This window comes from Scyliorhinus torazame, chromosome 11, assembly GCF_047496885.1.
Source record: "Scyliorhinus torazame isolate Kashiwa2021f chromosome 11, sScyTor2.1, whole genome shotgun sequence".
NCBI classification, from domain to species: domain Eukaryota; kingdom Metazoa; phylum Chordata; class Chondrichthyes; order Carcharhiniformes; family Scyliorhinidae; genus Scyliorhinus; species Scyliorhinus torazame.
In genome coordinates this window covers 149,806,733-149,829,657 of record NC_092717.1, presented here as the reverse complement: position 1 = coordinate 149,829,657, position 22,925 = coordinate 149,806,733, and the positions used below count along the sequence as shown (strand labels likewise).

The window sequence follows — 22,925 nt, the reverse complement described above, 5'->3', positions numbered from 1 at the left end:
TCGCTCCTCAACGTAGATGCTAAGTTGCTTGCAAAAATGTTCGCTACGATGATTGAGGACTGTGTCCCGGGGGTGATTCACGAGGACCAGACGGGATTTGTAAAGGGCAGCCAGCTAAATACCAATGTGCGGAGGCTCCTAAACGTGATAATGATGCCATCGGTGGAGGGAGAGGCGGAGATAGTGGCAACTATGGACACGGAGAAGGCCTTTGACCGAGTAGAGTGGGAGTATCTCTGGGAAGTGTTGCTTGGGTTTGGGGAGGGGTTTATCAGTTTGGTTAAGCTCCTATATAGAGCCCCGGTGGCGAGTGTGGTTACGAATCGGCGGAGGTCGGAGTATTTTTGGCTGTATCGAGGGATGAGGCAGGGGTGCCCCATGTCCCCCCTGTTGTTTGCATTAGCAATTGAACCTTTGGCCATGGCATTAAGGGAGTCCAGGAAATGGAGGGGGGTGGTTCGAGAGGGAGAGGAGCATCGAGTGTCGCTGTACGCAGACGACCTGTTGCTGTATGTGGCGGACCCAGTGGAGGGGATGGTGGAGGTCATGCAGATCCTAAGGGAGTTTGGGGACTTCTCGGGCTACAAGCTCAATGTAGGGAAGAGTGAGCTCTTTGTGGTGCATCCGGGGGATCAGGGAAGAGGGATAGATGACCTACCGTTGAGGAGGGCGGAAAGGAGCTTTCGATACTTGGGGATCCAGGTAGCTTGGAGCTGGAGGACCTGCACAAACTTAATTTGAAGCGGCTGGTGGAGCAGATGGAGGAGGACTTTAAACGGTGGGACATGTTGCCACTCTCGCTAGCGGGCAGGGTACAGTCGATTAAAATGGTGGTCCTCCCGAGGTTTCTTTTTGTATTCCAATGGCTTCCAAATGTGATCACCAAGGCCTTTTTTAAGAGGGTAGGCAGGAGCATTATGGGTTTTGTGTGGGCAAGTAAGACCCCGAGGGTAAGGAGGGGGTTCCTGGAGCGTAGTAGAGATAGAGGAGGGCTGGCGTTGCCGAATCTGGGTGGCTACTACTGGGCAGCCAACGTGGCGATGATCCGTAAGTGGGTGATGGAGGGAGAGGGGGTGGCATGGAAGAGGTTGGAGATGGCGTCCTGCAAAGGAACGAGCCTGGGGGCGCTGGTGACGGCACCGCTGCCGCTCTCGCCGACAAGGTACACCTCGAGCCCGGTGGTGGCGGCAACGCTAAAGATCTGGGGGCAGTGGAGACGGCACAGGGGTGCGATGGGAGCCTCGGTGTGGTCCCCGATCAGAGATAACCATCGGTGTGTCCCAGGAAGGATGGACGGGGTTTCAGAGCTGGCATCGGGGCAGGGATTAGAAGAATGGGGGACCTGTTCATCGATGGGACGCTTGCGAGCTTAGGGGCGCTGGAGGAGAAGTTTGGACTACCCCCGGGAAATGCTTTCAGGTACATGCAAGTGAGGGCGTTTGTGAGGCGGCAGGTGAGGGAATTCCCGCTGCTCCCGGCACAGGGGATTCAAGATAGGTGATTTCGGGCGTATGGGTCGGAGAGGGCAAGGTGTCGGCGATATACCAGGAGATGAAAGAAGAGGGGGAGGCTTTGGTAGAGGAGCTGAAGGGTAAATGGGGAGAGGAGCTGGGGGAGAAGATTGAGGAGGGTCTGTGGGCTGATGCCCTAAGTAGGGTTAATTCCTCTTCCTCGTGTGCCAGGCTTAGTCTGATACAATTTAAGGTTGTTCACAGAACGCATATGACGGGGGGCGAGGCTGAGCAGGTTCTTTGGGGTGGAGGACAGATGTGGGAGGTGATCAGGAAGCCCGGCGAACCATGCCCATATGTTCTGGTCGTACCCGGCACTGGATGGGTTCTGGAGGGGAGTTGCGAGAACTATATCTAAGGTGGTGAAAGTCCAGGTCAAGCCAAGTTGGGGGCCAGCATTATTTGGAGTAGCGGACGAGCCGCGAGTGCAGGAGGCGAAAGAGGCCGGCATTCTGGCCTTTGCGTCCCTGGTAGCCGCCGGCGGAGGATCTTGTTAGTGTGGAAAGATGTGAAGCCCCCCAGTGTGGAAGCCTGGATAAATGACATGGCAGTGTTTATCAAATTGGAGAGGATAAAGTTTGCCTGAGAGGGTCTGTGCAGGGGTTCTACAGGCGGTGGCAACCGTCCCTAGACTATCTCGCGGAGCATTAGATGAAGTTCGGTCAGCAGCAGCAACCGGGGGGGTGGGAACTTTTCTTTGGGGAGGAGGGGGGGGCGTTTCTGGGGGCATCTGAGCAAGAAAATGCATAAATGATCCGGAAAACTGATATGTACGGGAGGAATCCAATGTACAAAGCTCTGTATCATATCGACTTGCCATGTTTATGTCTTGCTATGCGAGCTTTCTTTTCTTTTTGTTACCGGGGGGGGGGGGGGTTTGTTTGTATGGTTGAAAATGTTGTTAATAAATTCTTAATAAACATATATATTTTTTAAAAATTCATCCCACTTTCTCCAAATCAAAGGTGTAGCAATGGGTACCCGCATGGGTCCTAGCTACGCTTGCCTTTTTATGGGGTATGTGGAACATTCCTTGTTCCAGGCCTACCCGGGTCCCCTCCCACAATTCCTTTACCGATACATTGATGACTATTTTGGTGCCGCGTCATGCTCTCGTCCGGACCTGGATAAAGTCATCAACTTTGCCTCCAGTTTCCACCCCTCCATCACTTTCACCTGGTCCATCTCAGACACTTCTCTTCCCTTCCTTGATCTTTCTGTCTCCATTTCCGACAATAGACTATCCACTAATATCCACTACAAGCCCACTAACTCCCACAGCTATCTGGACGACAGCTCTTCGCATCCTACACCCTGTAAGGACTCCATCCCTTTCTCTCAATTCCTTCGCTTCCATCTCATTTGTTCCGATGATGCCGCTTTCCAAAATGGTGCTTCAAAAATGTGTTCCTTCTTCTTCAACCGTGGTTTCCCACCTACAGTTGTTGACAGGGCCCTCAACAGTGTGTGGTCCATCTCCCGCGCCACTACCCTCACACCCTCTCCTCCCTCCCAGAACAAGGATAGAGTCCCCCTTGTTCTCACATTTCATCCCACCAGTCTCCGTATGCAAAGCATAATCCTCTGTCATTTTCGCCAACTCCAGCATGATGCCACTCCAAACACATCTTCCCTTCACTCCCTCTGTCAGCATTCCACAGACACCGTTCCCTCCGAGATAATCTAGTGTACTCCGCCACCATACCCAGTACCTCTCCCATCACCCATGGCATCATCCTATGCAATCGCAGTAGGTGTAACCCCTGCCCCTTTACCTCTTCCATGCTTAACATCCCAGGCCCAAAACACTCATTCCAGGTTAAGCAGCGTTTCACTTGCATCTCTTCCAATTTAGTCTATTGCATTCGCTGCTCCCAATGTGGTCTCCTCTACATCGGAGAGACCAAACGCAGACTGGTTGATCGCTTTGCTGAGCATCTTCGGTCTGTGCGCATTCAGGACCCTGACCTTCCCGTTCCTTGCCATTTTAACAAAAGACCCTGCTCCCATGCCCACATGTCTGCCCTTGGCCTGCTGCAATATTCCAGTGAAGCCCAACGCAAACTGGAGGAACAGCATCTCATCTTCCGGTTAGGCACGCTACAGCCTTCCGGTCTCAACATCGAATTCAACAACTTCACATGATTAGTTCTACCCCACCTTGACCCATTTGTTTTCATCCCATTTCATTTTAATTGTCTTTTACCATTTCTTTCTTTCTTGTCTTTCTTAATATATATTTAAACCCACCTATCCTTACCCTTTCTCCTCTTTGCTTCCCCCTTTCCCTTCCCCCACTTCCCCCTTTCCCTTCCCCCACATCTACATCTCTCACAGTTCACCCTCTGATGTTAATTTCTCTGCTGTTTGGCCTTTCACATCTTTTGTTCTCCCTGGGGACTGCCATTAGCACTCTTTCCCCTTGGTTTCTGTGGCCATTAGCACCCAGTTTCCCTGGGTTTCTGTGGCTATTACTCATCTTCCATTCTCACTCCACAGTATAAATATTTCCCACTTTCTCTGTCTGTTAGCTTTGACAAAGAGTCATTGGACTTGAAACATTAGCTCTTTTCTCTCCCTACAGATGCTGCCAGACCTGCTGAGATTTTCCAGCATTTTCTCTTTTGTTCCCCTTCTGCATCGCATGTTGATATGGTGAAAAATATAGCAACAGACTTTTTCTTTCTTACCAGATAGTATAGAATTCACCTATAGTATTTCGCTACTGTGTTCCATGGCTCTGCAGCATCTGAATATGGCAACAAGCCTGTCACGTTCAGCAATTAATTTCTAGTATCTATGGGTAAGAATGTTATGATTAGTTTTGCTGAAAAGAGCATTTTTACTGCAAATGTTTTTACATATGAATACAATTATATCTAATAATCTTTAATGGTTTACAAGCATTTTACCTTTAAAGTTGATTTGTATATGAATGAGCACATACAGAATGAAATCTGTAACTCATTTGCATCTCTTTGCCTTTATGTTCCAGCAAATTATTCCATGTGCGTCCTGTAACACAAGGTGATGTATACAGGGCAGAAACTGGTGAAATTCCTCGGATATTTCAGGTGGGCTATCAAGCACAGTTAGTTTCCATAAAGGATTTTTGATTTGGAGCTTATTTTTATTGTCTGCGTTTAGGCTGTACGGAATAGAGGGATGTTATGGTCACAAATGGAAAGGACATATGTTTATGTACAGTTAAAATAACATCAGACCAGAATTTGTTGCAGAAATATAAAAGTCTGTAACAACACTAAACCATGAAAGTGGAAATTGGACAACAACCTCCAGCGGCTACATATGAGCAATTAAAGGCATAAATCAGGAAGTTGCTGTCCAACCTGTCCTACTCCTAGAAAAGCTGCAATCAATTGGTATCTTGCTAAGAGACTCAGTATTGAAGTAGTCCATGTGCAAATACAGCAAGACCTGGATAATATCCAGGCTTGGGCTGACAAGTGGCAAGTAACATTTGCGCCACACAAGTTCCAGGCAATGACCATCTTCAATAAGAAAGAATCAAACCATCACCCCTTGATATTCAATGACATTGCCATCACTGAATTCCCCACTATTTTATTCTGGGAGTTATCATTGACCAGAAACCGAACTGGGCTCGTCATATAAATACTGTGGGTACAAAAGCAGGTCAGAGGCTAGGAATCCTGCGACAAGTAACTCACCTCCTGACTCATCCAAGCCTGCCCACCACCTACAAGGCACAGGTCAGGAGTGTGCTGGAATACTCCCCACTAGCCTGGATGAGTGCAGCTCCAACAACAGTTAAGCTCAACACCATCTGGGACAAAGCTGACCACTTGATCGGCACCCCTTCCACAAACATTCACTACCGAGGCACAGTAGCAGCAGTGTGTACCATCTTCAAGATGCACTGTCAGAACTCATCAAGGCAGCACCTTCCAAACCCACAACCGCTACCAACTAGAAGGACAAGAGCAGCAGATACATGGTAACACCACCACCTTGAAGTTCCTCACCAAGTCACTCACCATCCTTTAAAAAAAAAAAAAAAAAAAATTTAGAGTACCTAATTCATTTTTTCTAATTAAGGGGCAATTTAGCGAGGCCAGTCCACGTACCCAGCGTTGGGTTGTGGGGGCGAAACCCACGCAAACACCGGGAGAACGTGCAAACTCCACACGGACAGTACCCAGAGTCGGGATTGAACCTGGGACCTCGGCGCCACCATACTGCCTCACTCACCATCCTGACTTGGAAATATATTGCCGTTCCTTCACTGTCGCTGGGTCAAATCCTGGAAGGCCCTCCCTAATAGCATAGTGTGTGTACCTACACCACAGGGACTGCAGCAATTCAAGAAGGAAGCTCATCATGCCAGCCCACATCCCATAAAAAATATTTTTTTTTAAACATGGAACAGTGTAAATTTGCTGTACTTGCACGATATATACACACTAAGTTCATCAAAAAACAGTAAACTGGATTTATTCCTCTTCCCTTTTTTTTAAAACAAGGATGTGATATTTGCAATCTCCCAGTCTCCTGACAGCAACTCAATATCTAATTGGATTTATTAACCCTTTGGCACTAACTGGTTCAGACTCTGCTATTTATTAACTATTTATTTTCCTCTCTCTTCTGGTCCCCCCGCCCCCCCCCCACATTTTTTTCTTTCATTGTTCTTTTTTCTCTATAATGTCCACTCAACCAGCAGAATGTGGCGAGGTCCAATATAGAGACCCCAACAGACACAAGTAAAATGAACTCATATAGGAACCAGTGCCCCTGGAAAAGACTATAGTAGAGATCAGGGCATAGCATTATTCTTCAACAACAATTTGTATTGATATGATGAAAGGAATACCTGCCCCTTCCAAAGCTGAAGTGCACCTGCAATCTCATCGAGAGGAAGAGAGATCCTCTTGGGTACCCAATCAAGGAAGGGCAGCAGAGGAGAAGCTGGTTGAGAACCCTGTTAGAGGAAATGTCCTATCTTGCAGGAGACGAGAAAAGAAAGAGTGTTCAATTCAGTTATTGGGAAGAGGGTGGGGAAAGAAAACCTGTTGAGATGAAAGACCCTGGGGGGAGATTCTGCGGTCCCCCAGCAGTGTGCTTCTCAGTGGCGCGCCGTTCACTGGTGGTGAGATTCTCGATTACCACTGCTTGTCAATGGGATTTCGCATTGAAGCCACCCCACGCCACTGGAAAACCCGCGGGTAAGGGTGCGCTGCCGGTGGGAAAAGGCTGTCCCAATGGCTGGAGAATTCCGGTCCCAGTTAAAGAGGATGGGGAGGGAATAGTGAGAAACTATGAATCAGGGCAGGATGGAATGAGAGGGAGAGAAACTTTGTTTACACGGCTGATCTCTGGCCCACCTGAGAACAGATGGGGTGAATGCAGTTTAGCGTAACAGACCACACTTTCCATGACTCACCATGTACGATGCTACAAGCCTAATGTGGAAAAGAAAAACTTATATATCCATTTGGACTTTCATTCAGGTTTCCCACAGTTACAGGTATTTGTGCAGATTGATTCCCAAGTGTGGTTTTGAGGACTGATCAATCTTGTGTCTGTAATATTCCCAAATGCTTCTGCTCTTGACAGAGTTATGTATGTGATTTTGTAGCATTAACCTTGTATGAACCATTAATTTCAATTATTCTATGTTGTTGTATTTGAATGACAGTAAATTGTGTTTCTTTCAGATACTATACGCCAATGAGGGTGAATGTCGGAAAGATGTGGAAGCAGACCCTGTGCAGTCAACAGAAAAGCCTGACTATATATCTCATAAAGGTCATGAATTCATTCCTACACTGTACCATTTTCCTACAAATTGTGAAGCTTGTGCAAAGCCTCTATGGCATGTCTTCAAACCACCAGCTGCATTGGAATGTAGGCGATGCCATGTTAAGTGCCATAAGGATCATTTGGATAAAAAGGAAGAGATGATTGTGCCATGCAAAGGTATGAAATATTTTTTGTGATCAGTAACATGCTAACTTTCATCTTAACCTCTCTTAGCCTCATGTTTACAGCAAAAGACTGTTCATTTAAGCTGATTTTTTAAATTCACTCATGGAATATATATATTTTTTTAAATAAATTTAGAGTACCCAATTCTTTTTTTTAATTAAGGGACAATTTAGCGTGGCCAATCCACTTATCCTGCACATCTTTTTGGGTTGTGGGGTTGAAACCCACACAGATACAGAGGGAATGTGCAAACTATATACGGACAGTGACCCGGGGGCGGGATCGAACCACTGTGCCACCCTAAAGAGTTTTAATTCCAGATTTTTATTGAATTCAAATGTCATCATCTGAACAAAGAACAAAGAAATGTACAGCACAGGAACAGGCCCTTCGGCCCTCCAAGCCCGTGCCGACCATGCTGCCCGACTAAACTACAATCTTCTACACTTCCTGGGTCCGTATCCCTCTATTCCCATCCTATTCACGTATTTGTCAAGATGCCCCTTAAATCTCACTATCGTCCCTGCTTCCACCACCTCCTCCGGTACCGAGTTCCAGGCACCCACTACCCTCTGTGTAAAAAGACTTGCCGCGTACATTGACTCTAAACCTTGCCCCTCTCACCTTACACCTATGCCCCCTAGTAATTGACCCCTCTACCCTGGGGAAAAGCCTCTGACTATCCACTCTGTCTATGCCCCTCATAATTTTGTAGACCTCTATCAGGTCGCCCCCCCAACCTCCGTCGTTCCAGTGAGAACAAACCGAGTTTATTCAACCGTTCCTCATAGCTAATGCCCTCCATACCAGGCAACATTCTGGTAAATCTCTTCTGCACCCTCTCTAAAGCCTCCACATCCTTCTGGTAGTGTGGCAACCAGAATTGAACACTATACTCCAAGTGTGGCCTAACTAAGGTTCTATACAGCTGCAACATGACTTGCCAATTCTTATACTCAATGCCCCGGCCAGTGAAGGCAAGCATGCCGTATGCCTTCTTGACTACCGTCTCCACCTGTGTTGCCCCTTTCAGTGACCTGTGGACCTGTACACCTAGATCTCTCTGACTTTCAATACTCTTGAGGGTTCTACCATTCACTGTATATTCCCTACCTGCATTAGACCTTCCAAAATGCATTACCTCACATTTGTCCGGATTAAACTCCATCTGCCATCTCTCCGCCCAAGTCTCCAAACAATCTAAATCCTGCTGTATCCTCTGACAGTCCTCATCGCTATCCGCAATTCCACTAACCTTTGTGTCGTCTGCAAACTTACTAATTAGACCAGTTACATTTTCCTCCAAATCATTTATATATACTACAAACAGCAAAGGTCCCAGCACTGATCCCTGCGGAACACCCTGGTGTTCAGCCCTGCTGAACACAGGTCACAGCCCTCCAATTAGTAAAGCATCCTTCCATTGCTACTCTCTGCCTTCTGTATCCACCTTGCCAGCTCACCCCTGATCCCGTGTGACTTCACCGTTTGTACTAGTCTACCATGAGGGACCTTGTCAAAGGCCTTACTGAAGTCCATATAGACAACATCCACTGCCCTACCTGCATCAATCATCTTTGTGACCTCCTCGAAAAACTCTATCAAGTTAGTGAGACACGACCTCCCCTTCACAAACCCGTGCTGCCTCTCACCAATACGTCCATTTGCTTCCAAATGGGAGTCGATCCTGTCTCGAAGAATTCTCTCCAGTAATTTCCCTACCGCTGAAGTAAGGGGGTGTATATGTTTGCTATGTGTTTCGGCGGGTGTTAATTTATTATTTATGTATAGGGGGAGGGGGGCACGGGGTTGTTTAGTTTTGTTTTGTATTTAATTCTATTGGGTTCCTTTTACATTTTGTTGTTGATATTTTGTGAAAACTTTAATAAAAATTATTTTATTTTTTTTAAAAAGAAGGTGGTGGGCACCATGATCTCCGGTCCATTTTCAAGTATCACACCGTCTGACCAATATACGCAGGCTAAACTGATCATTGTTATTTATTTACAAGCAGATGAATTATACAAATAGAAAGTACCATACATGACTTGCATCATAATTTTCTTGAAAGCAAATTAATTGCTGAATTTTTTTTTTTTTAATTCTGATAAATTTTGTACTGATTCAATTATGCCTTTGCGGTAAACACAGGCTTCTTGGAAGAACTCATTTTTTAAAATGTTTAGGCAATCGATATTTGGATTAGTTATTTGGAACAAGTTGAGGAGTTATGGTGTGGTTAGCAGTTACTCGTCTTAAGTGTATTTACACAACCTGCATTCTCACCAAACTAACGCACCACCCCACTTCCCCAACATGTGCAATGCCCAACATCCCAGCCATCTAAGTTTGCCACCACAGAAACTATTTGGACTGTCTAATGTACTTTCTATGAAAGTCTGTTTCTGTCAGGCACACACTACAGGTTTCAGGAATTTCTCATTTTAAGTTTATTTTTGTTTTAAAATTTTACAAAAGGCTCTAATTGAATTGACAAAGAAAAACTAAAAAATACTGTTACAGAATAATATTGCACTTGCAAGTATGAAAGATCTAATTAATATTTTTATTTTGTCTTTAAATGTTACTTATGGCTTATAATGGCAATGGCATTGATGGGTCACTTGTATAAAAAGACTACCTCTGAGTCATGTAGTGCCCTTCATGTATTGGGCCAGCAGAAATATATTCCACTGCACTGTACCTCTTTTCAATTGAGAATTATTTTATCATTGGAAAATAACATTATATTTTGGTTAATAGCAGCTTCATTAAATTTGATATGTGCAGCAACTTGTAACACTCTATCTAATGATTTTTTACAGTCAGTTATCTTTCACAACATATATTTCATCACCCATGTTTGAGAGTGAAAAATATTTGCCATGTTAGCATTTTATAATGTTCCATGATGAACAACAAGCTAATAGAGACTTCCGGGTGTGTCGATGACCAGCTAAGTCGCACGTTTCGGCAGCTCCCAGTGGAACGGACTTTTGGGCTCTTAATAGGAGCCCCAACGGCAATTTTAACGGCAGAAAGCACTGCGGTAATCCAGAAGGGAATCCCCCCCCTGGACACGGATGGAAAAAAGAGAGGAAAGTGGCCGGATTGCGGTGGATCCTCTAGAGCAGCGGCCAGGAAGGCAGGCACAAAGCAAGATGGCGTCGGAAGGAGGCAGTTTAATATGGGGCCCTGACCAACAAGAGTTCCTGCGGCGTTGCGTGGAAGAACTCAAAAAGGAGATGAAGAAGGAGCTGTTGGCCCCGATATTACAAGCGATTGAGGGGCTAAAGGAGGAGCAAAAGACCCAGGAACAGGAGCTTCGGGTCGTGAAGGCAAAGGCTGCTGAGAATGAGGACGGCATACAGGGCCTGGTGGTGAAGACGGAGATGCACGAGGCACAACACAAAAGGTGTGTGGAAAGGCTGGAGGTGCTGGAGAATAATGCGAGGAGGAAGAATTTAAGGATTCTTGGTCTTCCCGAAGGTGTATAAGGGGCGGACGTCGGGGCATATGTGAGCACGATGCTGCACTCGTTAATGGGATCGGAGGCCCCGACGGGTCCGCTGGAGGTGGAGGGAGCCGATCGAGTTATGGCGCGAAGACCGAGGGCTGGAGAAATTCCTCGAGCCATAGTGGTGAGATTTCTCCGATATGAGGACAGAGAGATGGTCCCCAGATGGGCAAAGAAAACTCGGAGCAGTAGGTGGGAGAACGCGGTGATCCGCGTATATCAAGATTGGAGTGCGGAGGTGGCGAGAAGGAGGGCAAGCTTTAATCGGGCCAAGGCGGTGCTGCACAAAAGGAAGATTAAATTTGGAATGCTGCAACCGGCAAGACTGTGGGTCACACATCAAGGGAAACACCACTACTTCGAAACGGCAGATGAGGCGTGGACATTTATTGTCGAGGAGAAACTGGAGTGAGCGGGCCAGAAAAAGAACGTTTGGGAAAAAGTGGGGGGGTGAATATGTGGGATGAAGGGGGGGAAAAAGGGGAAGAGATGACTTCCCAAGTTGTTAATCCTGCGACCCTGTAACTTTTCTCTTCCCCATGTCGTGGGGGAGGGGGGGAGGGAGGATGAGGAGCTGAGGGCGCCGGCCATTGGGGGCGGGGCCAAAAGGGAAGTGCGGGCTTTGTTCCCGCGCTATGGTAATCACGGCGGGAACAGGGAAGCAGGAAGGAGGGGACCTCGCACAGTGTGAGCCGAGGTCACGGGGGGAAGCCGAGGTCGGCCATAGTTTGCTGACTTCTGGGAGCAACATGGGGGGTGCAATTACGCTAGTTTGGGATCTAGCGGGGGGGGGGTTTAACTGGGTTGCTGCTGCTGGGGAGAAGGGGGAGCTGGTATGGGGGGGGGTCGGGGCGGGGGGGCGCCGCTTGGGGGAGATACGGCTACGTGGGAACCGGGTGAGGAGCTGGATTGAAAAAGGAGATGGCTAGTCATCAAGGGGGGGGGGGGGTAAAGAGCCCCCCAACCCGGTTGATCACGTGGAACGTGAGAGGGCTGAACGGGCCGATTAAGAGGGCACGGGTACTCGCACACCTAACGAAACTTAAGGCAGATGTGGTTATGCTTCAGGAGACGCATCTGAAGCTGATAGACCAGGTCAGACTACGCAAAGGATGGGTGGGGCAGGTGTTTCATTCGGGGCTAGACGCAAAAAACAGGGGGGGTGGCCATACTAGTGGGGAAGCGGGTAATGTTTGAGGCAAAGACTATAGTGGCGGATAGTGGGGGCAGATACGTGATGGTGAGTGGCAAATTGCAAGGGGAGGCGGTGGTATTAGTGAACGTGTATGCCCCGAACTGGGATGATGCCAACTTTATGAGGCGTATGTTAGGACGAATCCCAGACCTAGAAGTGGGGAAGTTGGTAATGGGTGGAGATTTTAATACGGTGCTGGACCCAGGGCTGGACAGATCGAGGTCCAAGACCGGAAGGAGGCCGGCTGCAGCTAGGGTGCTTAAGGACTTTATGGAGCAGATGGGAGGAGTAGACCCCTGGAGATTTAGTAGACCTAGGAGTAAGGAGTTTTCATTTTTCTCCTATGTCTACAAAGTTTATTCACGAATAGATTTTTTTGTTTTGGGAAGGGCACTGATCCCAAAGGTGACGGGGACGGAGTACACGGCTATAGCCATTTCGGATCATGCTCCACATTGGGTGGACTTGGAGATAGGGGAAGAAAAACAACAGCGTCCACCCTGGAGAATGGACATGGGATTATTGGCAAATGAGGGGGTGTGTTTAAGGGTGAGGGGGTGTATTGAAAGGTACTTGGAACTCAATGATAATGGGGAGGTACAGGTGGGAGTGGTCTGGGAGGCCCTGAAGGCAGTGGTTAGAGGGGAGCTGATATCTATTAGGGCACATAAAGGAAAGCAGGAGGGTAGGGAAAGGGAGCGGTTGCTGAAAGAACTTCTGAGGGTGGACAGACAATATGCGGAGGCACCGGAGGAGGGACTGTACAGGGAAAGGCAAAGGCTACATGTAGAATTTGACTTGTTGACTACGGGTAATGCAGAGGCACAATGGAGGAAGGCACAGGGTGTACAGTACGAATACGGGGAGAAGGCGAGCAGGTTGCTGGCCCACCAACTGAGGAAAAGGGGAGCAGCGAGGGAGATAGGGGGGGGTGAGAGATGAGGAGGGAGAGATGGAGTGGGGAGCGGAGAGAGTGAATGGAGTGTTCAAGGCATTTTACGAAAGATTATATGAAGCTCAGCCCCCGGATGGGAAGGAGAGAATGATGTGCTTTCTGGATCAGCTGGAATTTCCTAAGATGGAGGAGCAGGAGAGGGTGGGACTGGGAGTACAGATTGAGACGGAGGAAGTAGTGAAAGGGATTGGGAGCATGCAGGCGGGGAAGGCCCCGGGACCAGACGGATTCCCAGTTGAATTCTATAAGAAATATATGGACTTGCTGGCCCCGCTACTGATGAGAACCTTTAATGGGGCAAGGGAAAGGGGGCAGCTGCCCCCGACTATGTCAGAGGCAACGATATCGCTCCTCCTAAAGAAGGAAAAAGACCCGCTGCAATGCGGCTCCTACAGGCCCATTTCTCTCCTGAATGTGGAAGCTATGATTCTGGCCAAGGTAATGGCAATGAGGATAGAGGATTGTGTCCCGGGGGTAGTTCATGAGGACCAAACTGGGTTTGTGAAGGGGAGACAGCTGAATACAAATATACGGAGGCTGCTAGGGGTAATGATGATGCCCCCACCAGAGGGGGAAGCGGAGATAGTGGTGGCGATGGATGCCGAGAAAGCATTTGATAGAGTGGAGTGGGATTATTTGTGGGAGGTGCTGAGGAGATTTGGCTTTGGGGATGGGTATATCAGGTGGGTACAGTTGCTGTATAGAGCCCCGATGGCGAGCGTGGTCACGAATGGACGGGGGTCTGACTATTTTCGGCTCCATAGAGGGACGAGGCAGGGATGTCCTCTGTCCACGTTATTGTTTGCACTGGCGATTGAACCCCTGGCCATAGCATTGAGGGGTTCCAGGAAGTGGAGGGGAGTACTCAGGGGGGGGAGAAGAACACCGGGTGTGTCTCTATGCGGATGATTTGTTGCTATATGTGGCGGACCCGGCGGAGGGGATGCCAGAGATAATGCGGATACTTGGGGAGTTTGGGGATTTTTCAGGGTATAAACTGAACATGGGGAAAAGTGAGTTGTTTGTGGTGCATCCAGGAGAGCAGAGCACAGAGATAGAGGATTTACCGTTGAGGAAGGTAACAAGGGACTTCCGGTACTTGGGAATCCAGATAGCCAAGAATTGGGGTATATTACACAGGCTTAATTTAACGCGGTTGGTGGAACAGATGGAGGAGGACTTTAAGAGATGGGACATGGTGTCCCTGTCATTGCCAGGTAGGGTGCAGGCGGTTAAAATGGTGGTCCTCCCGAGATTCCTTTTTGTGTTTCAGTGCCTCCCGGTGGTGATCACGAAGGCTTTTTTCAAAAGAATCGAGAAGAGTATTATGAGTTTTGTGTGGGCTGGGAAGACCCCGAGAGTGAGGAGGGGATTCTTGCAGCGTAGTAGGGACAGGGGGGGGCTGGCACTACCGAGCCTAAGTGAGTACTACTGGGCCGCAAATGTTTCAATGGTGTGTAAGTGGATGGGAGAAGGGGAGGGAGCGGCGTGGAAGAGATTGGAGAGGGCGTCCTGCAGGGGGACTAGCCTACAAGCAATGGTGACGGCACCGTTGCCGTTCTCACCAAAGAAATACACCACAAGCCCGGTGGTGGTGGCTACATTGAAAATTTGGGGGCAGTGGAGACGGCATAGGGGAAGGACGGGAGCTTCGGTGCGGTCCCCGATAAGAAACAATCATAGGTTCGTTCCTGGGAGAATGGATAGGGGATTTGGAGCATGGCAAAGAGCTGGGGTAGTACAACTGAGAGATCTGTTTGTAGATGGGACGTTTGCGAGTCTGGGAGCGCTGACGGAAAAATATGGGTTGCCCCAAGGGAATGCATTTCGGTACATGCAATTGAGGGCTTTTGCGAGGCAACAGGTGAGGGAATTCCCGCAGCTCCCGACGCAGGAGGTGCAGGATAGAGTGATCTCATAGACATGGGTGGGGGATGGTAAGGTGTCGGACATATACAGGGAAATGAGGGACGAGGGGGAGATCATGGTAGATGAGCTGAAAGGGAAATGGGAAGAAGAACTGGGGGAGGAGATTGAGGAGGGGCTGTGGGCTGATGCCCTACGTAGGGTAAACTCATCGTCCTCGTGTGCCAGGCTAAGCCTGATACAATTTAAGGTGTTACACAGGGCACATATGACTGGAGCACGGCTTAGTAAATTTTGGGGGGTAGAGGATAGGTGTGCGAGATGCTCGAGAGGCCCAGCGAATCACATCCACATGTTCTGGTCATGCCCGGCACTACAGGGGTTCTGGGTGGGGGTGGCAAAGGTGCTTTCGAAGGTGGTGGGGGTCCGGGTCGAACCAAGCTGGGGGTTGGCTATATTTGGGGTTGCAGAAGAGCCGGGAGTGCAGGAGGCGAGAGAGGCTGACGTGTTGGCCTTTGCGTCCCTAGTAGCCCGGCGCAGGATATTGTTAATGTGGAAGGAAGCCAAACCCCCAGGTGCGGAGACCTGGATAAACGACATGGCAGGGTTTATAAAGTTAGAACGGATTAAGTTTGTGTTAAGGGGTTCGGCTCAGGGGTTCAGCAGGCGGTGGCAACCGTTCGTCGATTACCTCACAGAAAGATAGAGGGAATGGAAAAGAAGTAGACAACAGCAGCAACCCAGGGGGGAGGGGGGGGGGGGGGAAGGAATCGGACGGACTCCCAGGGATGTTATTGTATATGTATAGGTATTTGTTATAGGTAATTGTATATTGGATTGTTGGATTGTATTTTTGGAGAGTATTTATTTTGGACAAGGCAGTTGCCATTTAGTTTTGTTTTTGTTTATATATTTATTTATTTGTTTAAAACTGGCCACTGTTATTTATATTGCTTTATTGTGTAAAAGAAACACTACGTATTGTTATGTTTGGCCAAAAAATCTTGAATAAAATATATATTTTTTAAAAAACAAGCTAATAGAACACAGTAGAATATTGCAATACTCATGCTGTCATACAGGTTTGTAAGATGTATGTTGTCACCGATAATGTTACCTCCCTCGCTCGTAAGATGTCAAACTAAGGTAAAGTATTCTTTTGAGATGGTTCAAGCCACCCAGTGAACCTGATGTTCTTCTCGTGGCTGTTTAGGGAGTTCATGACAAGTTTAGAGGAACATGTTGTCTGTCTAATTTTATTCATCCAACTGCAAAGTAACTAGAACAGGGGAGAGGGGAATGTAGAATTTTTTATATTGACCTTTGCTAAAATTGTGGTTTTTCCTTAGTGAATTATGACGTTAACACAGCTAGAGATATGTTGCTATTGGCATGCTCTCAGGATGAACAGAAAAAATGGATTGGACATTTAGTGAAGAAGATTCCTAAGAGTCCACCAGTTGCCTCAACCTTTGTGCGTGCTTCTCCCAGGACTTCTTCTACAAGATCAGCGCCAAACCAATCTTTTCGCAAACCTGCCAAACATATTGTTCCGATTAAACCCAGGTAATATATTTGGTAAAATATTTTCATCTGGTGTAAAACTGTGGAAAGGGACAGGACAAAAATTATTGATTTGCAGTTTTCTTGGAAAAATGGATAGTTCATAGAATACAATCCTACAAACACTGAAGAATATCCTGTGATTCAAAGAAAGAGAAATTAAATTGACTTAGTCACTGTATCAGCGACTCTTTAAATAACAGTTAAATCGAGTTAGGTTACATATTGTTTGTGCTGCTGTTATACCTGTGGAACATGCCTCTAAATATCTCTATGATAGCTGCTAAGAGTTCTAAATGCTATTCCTGGAGAAGTGGAACCTAAAGACTGTGCAGAAAAAAGTTGAAATTCTGCATAGCTTTAAAGTAAGAATAGCAAAAATGAACACATATAAAGGCAGCGAGCTAAATAAGGTTTTCCCATCTTTCATAGATCATAGAATTTACAGTGCAGAAGGAGGCCATTCGGCCCATCGAGTCTGCACCGGCTCTTGGAAAGAGCATCCTACCCAAGGTCAACACCTCCACCCTATCCCCATAACCCAGTAACCCCACCCAACACTAAGGGCAATTTTGGACACTAAGGGCAATTTATCATAGCCAATCCACCTAACCTGCACACCTTTGGACTGTGGGAGGAAACCGGAGCACCCGGAGGAAACCCACGGACACACGGGGAGGATGTGCAGACTCCGCACAGACAGTGACCCAAGCCGGAATTGAACCTGGGACCCTGGAGCTGTGAAGCAATTGTGCTATCCACAATGCTACCGTGCTGCCCCTGACCATCAGAAGCAAAGATACTTGCATAATATAGCACTGTTCACATCCATGGGGCTTCTCCAAGCACTGAATAAAGAATAGAATACTTCTGATGCAGCCATTGTTCAATTTATTGTATGTCACATGTTGTATCTCATGTACCAGTCAGTTTACACACAGTGAGGTCCCACAAACAGTTTTGAGATGAATGACCAGTTAATCAATTTTGGTGATGTTGTTTGGGGGATACATGCTGGCCCAAACACAAGGACAGCTTCCCTACTCCTTTTCAAATTGTTATATGGATTATTTCACGTACACCTGAGAATGCTGTTGGGATCTCGTTTTAACATTTTATGAAGAATACAGTACCTCGACTTCCGGTGACGGCGGGCGGGAGTTGGCCGCACAATGGAGGGCTCCCGTTCGGGAACGGCATTTTCGGGGCTTGAAGCCCGGTCCCAGGGTCCACTGAGGTGGCAAAAGCAGGGAGAAGGCACAGAGGCGGCAGAGTGAAGGCACAGTGAAGAAAAATGTCGAGGGTGAGCAAATGAACGTCTGTAAGGAAAACAACTGAAGGTCCGTCGGGGAGTGGAAAGGTCACCGCGGGGTCACCAAGGAAAATGGAGGCTGGAGCACCAGAGGAGGCCGCATTGCTTACGGCTGAAGAAATAACTAAGGTGATGGCTGCGGAATTCGAAAGGCAGTTTACAAAATACATGGAGACAATGAGGAAGCAGATGAGAGAGGTTTTGAGTGTGCTGGTGGAGGAGGTGATTTCCCTGGTGACGAAGGCGGTGGCGAGCGCAGTGGCGGAGGTGCGAGAGCAAGGGGAGGCTCTGAAAGAAGTGGAGGAGACGGTATTGCAGCATGGTGATCAACTTGCCTCGATGGGAAGGAGATGCGGAAGGTGATGGACATTAACAAGGATCTGCGAGGAAAAATGGAAGACCTGGAAAACAGATCCAGGCGACAGAATTTGAGGATTGTGGGGCTGCCCGAAGGAGTTGAAGGACCGAGGCCGACTGAGTATTTTGCCGCGATGCTGGCGAAACTATTGGGGGAGGGGGAGGATCCCTCCCGATATGAATTGGATCGGGCTCATCGGTCGTGGAGGCCTGTACCAAAGGCGAGTGAGCCGCCAAGGGTAGTGACTCTGTGCTTCCATAGGTACAGTGTGAAGGAGAAGGTCCTGAGCTGGGCCAAGCAGAAGAGGGTGGTGCAGTGGGCTGGAGCTGGTGTACGTGTATACCAGGACTTTACGGTGGAGCTGGCGAGGAGGCGGGCTGCCTTCAACCGGGTGAAGAGGGCACTGTACATTAGCAAGGTGCAGTGCGGAATTGTATATCCAGCGAAGCTGACGGTGACTTACAAGCTCAGGGACTTTTATTTTGGAATGGCGGAAGAGCGGAGGAGTTTGCGAAGGCAGAAAGACTGTGGCAGAACTGAGAAATTGAGAAATGGCCATGTGCCGATGTAACCTCATGACTATATTTTCTTCTTTTTTGTTTCACTGCGTGCGGGTGTATGGGCTAAAGGAGCCAATGTTGTATATATTTGGACAAGGGAAGTGATGGGACTTTCACTCGAAATTAGGGCTCTTTGGGGTGTAGGTGGATACGCAGGGTTTGTGTGCTAAAAGGGGATTTCTGGGCTTTCCTAGGGCTGGGCAAGGGGGAAAGGGACCCAGGTGGGGGCCTCCATGCTGGCCGGTATAAGCCGGCCAGTGTGTGGGAGTGAGGTGGGGGGAGGGGCTGTGGCCATCGGAGCCTGGCAGAACAGGGTCCGAGTGGTCTAGCTGGGGTGGAAAGTTGGGGGGAAGGAACCGAGGTTGGAAGGAGGAGTTTTACAAGAGGCAGTGGACGGGAGGAGTTGGAGACTGGTGGGGGGGGGGGGTGTACAACTCTTAGGTATCATGTACGGTGCTCTTTCAGAGGTTGGGGGGCGTTGAGTGTACGGGGGGGGGAGGAGGAGTGGACTCTATAGGTCAATGGTGACCATGGGCGGTCCCGGACTCCTTTTCCTTTTTCTCCTTTGTTTTTTTGTTGCCACCGTGGGAGGGTTTGTTTTATTGGATGCATATATTGACAGGTGGGCCGTTGTTTGGGGTGGTAGGAGGATGGGATCGTTGGTATTGTTAAGGGGATTGATTTTGTATTTGTTACCATTTACTGTTTGTGGGTGGGTGTAAACTTTGAAGGAAAATGTGAAAATGGAGAATAACAACATTTATATTTAAAAAAACAGTCCCTCCAAAATTTCAGCATTTCCTCAGCTGTGGAGTGAAGTGTCAAACTAGATTCACCCCCTAAGTTGAAGATGTGAATCCTACCACTGAGCTAGCCAAGCATTCAAGTTATAGTAGCTTTATAAATTACAGTAAACGGTTGTAAATAAGTACTAGAAACTTAGGAAATAACAGCTGAAACAATAGCTGAATTGGGGCATACGATTTGCGAAGGAGGAAAGGATATTTGTTCCTCAACAACAATTTACATTGTATAATGCAGTTTCTATTGTAGATGAATATCCTTACATGCTAGATGGTAGAGTAGTGGACCCTGAGGAAGTGAAAGAATAGTGATGGGGGGATATGAAGGTAAAAGACATAGCTGAAGAAATAGACATCTATGAGGCTTTTGAAAGCAGAGAGGAATAATAAATCAACATGGGTTTTGGAAGGTAATTCCAGAGAGGTAAGCAGACCAGCCTCTGATAATGAATTAAAAGGCATAGGGAATGAGAAGTAATTCAGGAATAGAGGAGGGAGACCAAGCATTTGGTCATCTGTCCTGATGTCTCATTCTTTCACTCAGTGTCACCTTTCGTTTGATTAAGTTCCTGTGAAGTGCCATGGAACATTTTATTGTTAAAAGCGGCATATAATTGCAAGTTGTTTTTGTAGCTGTACGAAGGTATTCAGTGATGTAGCACGGAAATGATTCATATAGGACAGACATGGATTTGGTTGTTATTATGTTGGATTACTGTAATCAATGTGTTTTTTGGATTGGGGGAAATCAACCAATGTTTCCATTCCTGACCATCAAATGACATCCTGCTGGAAGCTGCGCATTAGACACTAGAATTTGTGGTGCTTACTGGAAAAAATACATGTGAAAGATAATACAGAGCTGCCAGGGACAGCAGAACGATAGATAGCGGAGCTAAAAAGGCCTAAAATGGATAGATTGGGACACAAAACGTTGCAAACTAGAAAAGCTCTGAGTTCATTTTGCACAATGGCTTGCAACTAGTAATTTGGTGTGAACCATAATTTATATAATGAGGTAAATAATAGTTTACTCTGTAATTCAAATAAAATGCAGTGTTTTTATAAACTCCTTGCTGCTTTCAGCAGACATGTCTTCATACTTTAGTCTAATTGCTGTGTTCAGGAGGATGTCAAAGTTCTGTTGATCATGATTTTGTTTTTATATTTCAGCTAACCTCCTATGGAATTGGAATCTAAAATTCTTTTCAAGAAGCCAGATTTTCTAAGGTCACAACGTAGTGCAAAATGGATTTGGTTCCTTCCAATATAAACATTACAAATGTCAGGGTTGCAATTGTTGTTTAACCCCTGTCTCCCATTCCCCAATTCCCCATTCTTCATGTGATCGAAGTACGCAGAAGACTATTCACTGTGTTACCCACATTACCATAGTTTTTTTTTTTACAATTGCAACAGATAAAGCATAGCTAGAAATAAGATGCTGGTTTTTTTCTGTGATAGTCAACTGAACACTGAGGTAGATCATTATGGAATAGCTCATTGAGCTTTCTTTATCGTATCATTTAAATGAGTAAAAGATAGGGCAGCTGCAGTTGAGGGAATAGTTTATGCTAAATAGGAGGGAAGGTGTGGAATCAAAGTACTGATAATACAAGCACAGGACAAGATGGGACTGCTCTCAAGATGGTGTTAAATGCTTGAAAATACCAATGACATCATGTAATCTGATATGTCTTCAACCTTTTCATGCCTTCAGTGCATATCTGTTGAGAAGATGGAAAAGTTTGGTGAACTCCTCATATAAGTGCTTAGAAATTACATTCTTCCAAATGCTTCAGTTAAAAATGTGTCGAACAGAGAAAAATAAGCAGAGCGTTTCACTCTTAATGTATGCATTTTTTGCCAAACCATAGTGGTTCATGGATTGATGAACAACTAGAAATAACAGAAGCATTAGGAAAGTAGCAACAATTCAGAACAACCAGGTTTATGAGTATATTGGGGGGTACGTTATTTTGTAATTTTATAAATATATTGCCTTACATTTGCAAATGGATTTCTATCAGATGATAGACAACATTAACTTAACAGAAAAATTGTGCACTGTTTTAAAACATAAATTATTCTACTCAAGACACTTTAACAGGACTTACGTTGTCCTGTTGGTGCCTTACTTTTGAAGAACTGTTTTACTGCCATACAATTAATGCAACATAATTTTAAATAACTGCATTTGCTTAGACATTTTCCTTTGCATTGTGAAATGTATTTTAAGTTAAGATTTTATTTTGGGTATAATTTTGAATGCAATATTAAGGTGAATAAACTGCCGGTAGTGAGTGGGAGTTATTCATAGGAAAACATGCAGGAAACTTGAACTGTAGAAGGCATTAAGTAAGATTTGTTTCTGTGAATTATTTCAGGAGTCACTCCAGTAATATAGGAATTGTTGTATTTGCTGTTTTATCTCTTGCCAGTCAGCAGGAACACATTCATGATATGGTTTACTTCACCCAATACCTCCCAAAATAATTTATAATAGCTTTGCAGTTACATGTATTAAAGCACTGGAAATTGGATATTTGTTTAGGATGAACGCATGTTTTAAATGATACTGAACGTCGCACTGATGGGTATGTACCAATAAACATATCTTATCTACATGCATCTGCCTGTTTTAATATGGTCGGAAATGATTCTCGTGTCACCTGACTTTTCTACTATTGTCATTGTTCACCAAAATATGCAGGATGAATCCTTGTTATTGAAGCAAAATTTATTCATTCACTGAAGAAAGAATTGTTATTTATGGCGGCCACTTTGTACAGCTTTATTTTTATAAATTCTTTTTATTGATTTTTCAAAAGAGGTAAAGAGCAGGTAAACAAAGTACAACACAATACCACAATGCAACGTCCCCCTGTAAACAAACGAATAAGCAAAAACAATGCAAGAAAAAAAAGTAAAATTAACAGTCAACAGTAATTAACTCTTTAAACAAAGAGACAAATGGCTGCCATCTACAAAGACATTTTTCAGTGGATCCTCTTATGGCACACGTAATCTTCTCCAAACATAGAAAAGACATTAAGCCCTCCAACCAGGATGAAGCAGTGGGTGGTTTGGGGGACCTCCAGGTTAATAGAATCTGCCTGCAGGCTATTAATGAAGCAAATGCAATGGCGTCTGCCTTCATCTTGGTGAAACTGACCAGTGCAGATGAGGCTCCAATTATGGCAATCAAAGCACAAGGCTCTAGGTCAATATCTAGAACTTTGGAAAACAATATCAAAGAAGTGTGACCAAAACCCAGTCCGCTTTGGGCACAACCAGAACACGTGGGTATGGTCT

General features: G+C 46.3%; 1 protein-coding gene across 1 annotated transcript in view; it reads left to right on the top strand.

The window, feature by feature from the left end:
• Positions 1–22,241, top strand: part of rock1 (Rho-associated, coiled-coil containing protein kinase 1) — a 264,118-nt gene extending 241,877 nt beyond the window's left edge. The window contains exons 30-33 of the mRNA XM_072467883.1: positions 4,507–4,585; positions 7,211–7,472; positions 16,364–16,580; positions 20,784–22,241. Of these exons, the coding sequence (XP_072323984.1) occupies positions 4,507–4,585; positions 7,211–7,472; positions 16,364–16,580; positions 20,784–20,787 (562 nt within the window). The 3' untranslated portion in view covers positions 20,788–22,241. The remainder of the gene's footprint in view (positions 1–4,506; positions 4,586–7,210; positions 7,473–16,363; positions 16,581–20,783) is intronic.
• The last annotated feature ends 684 nt before the right edge of the window (positions 22,242–22,925 follow it).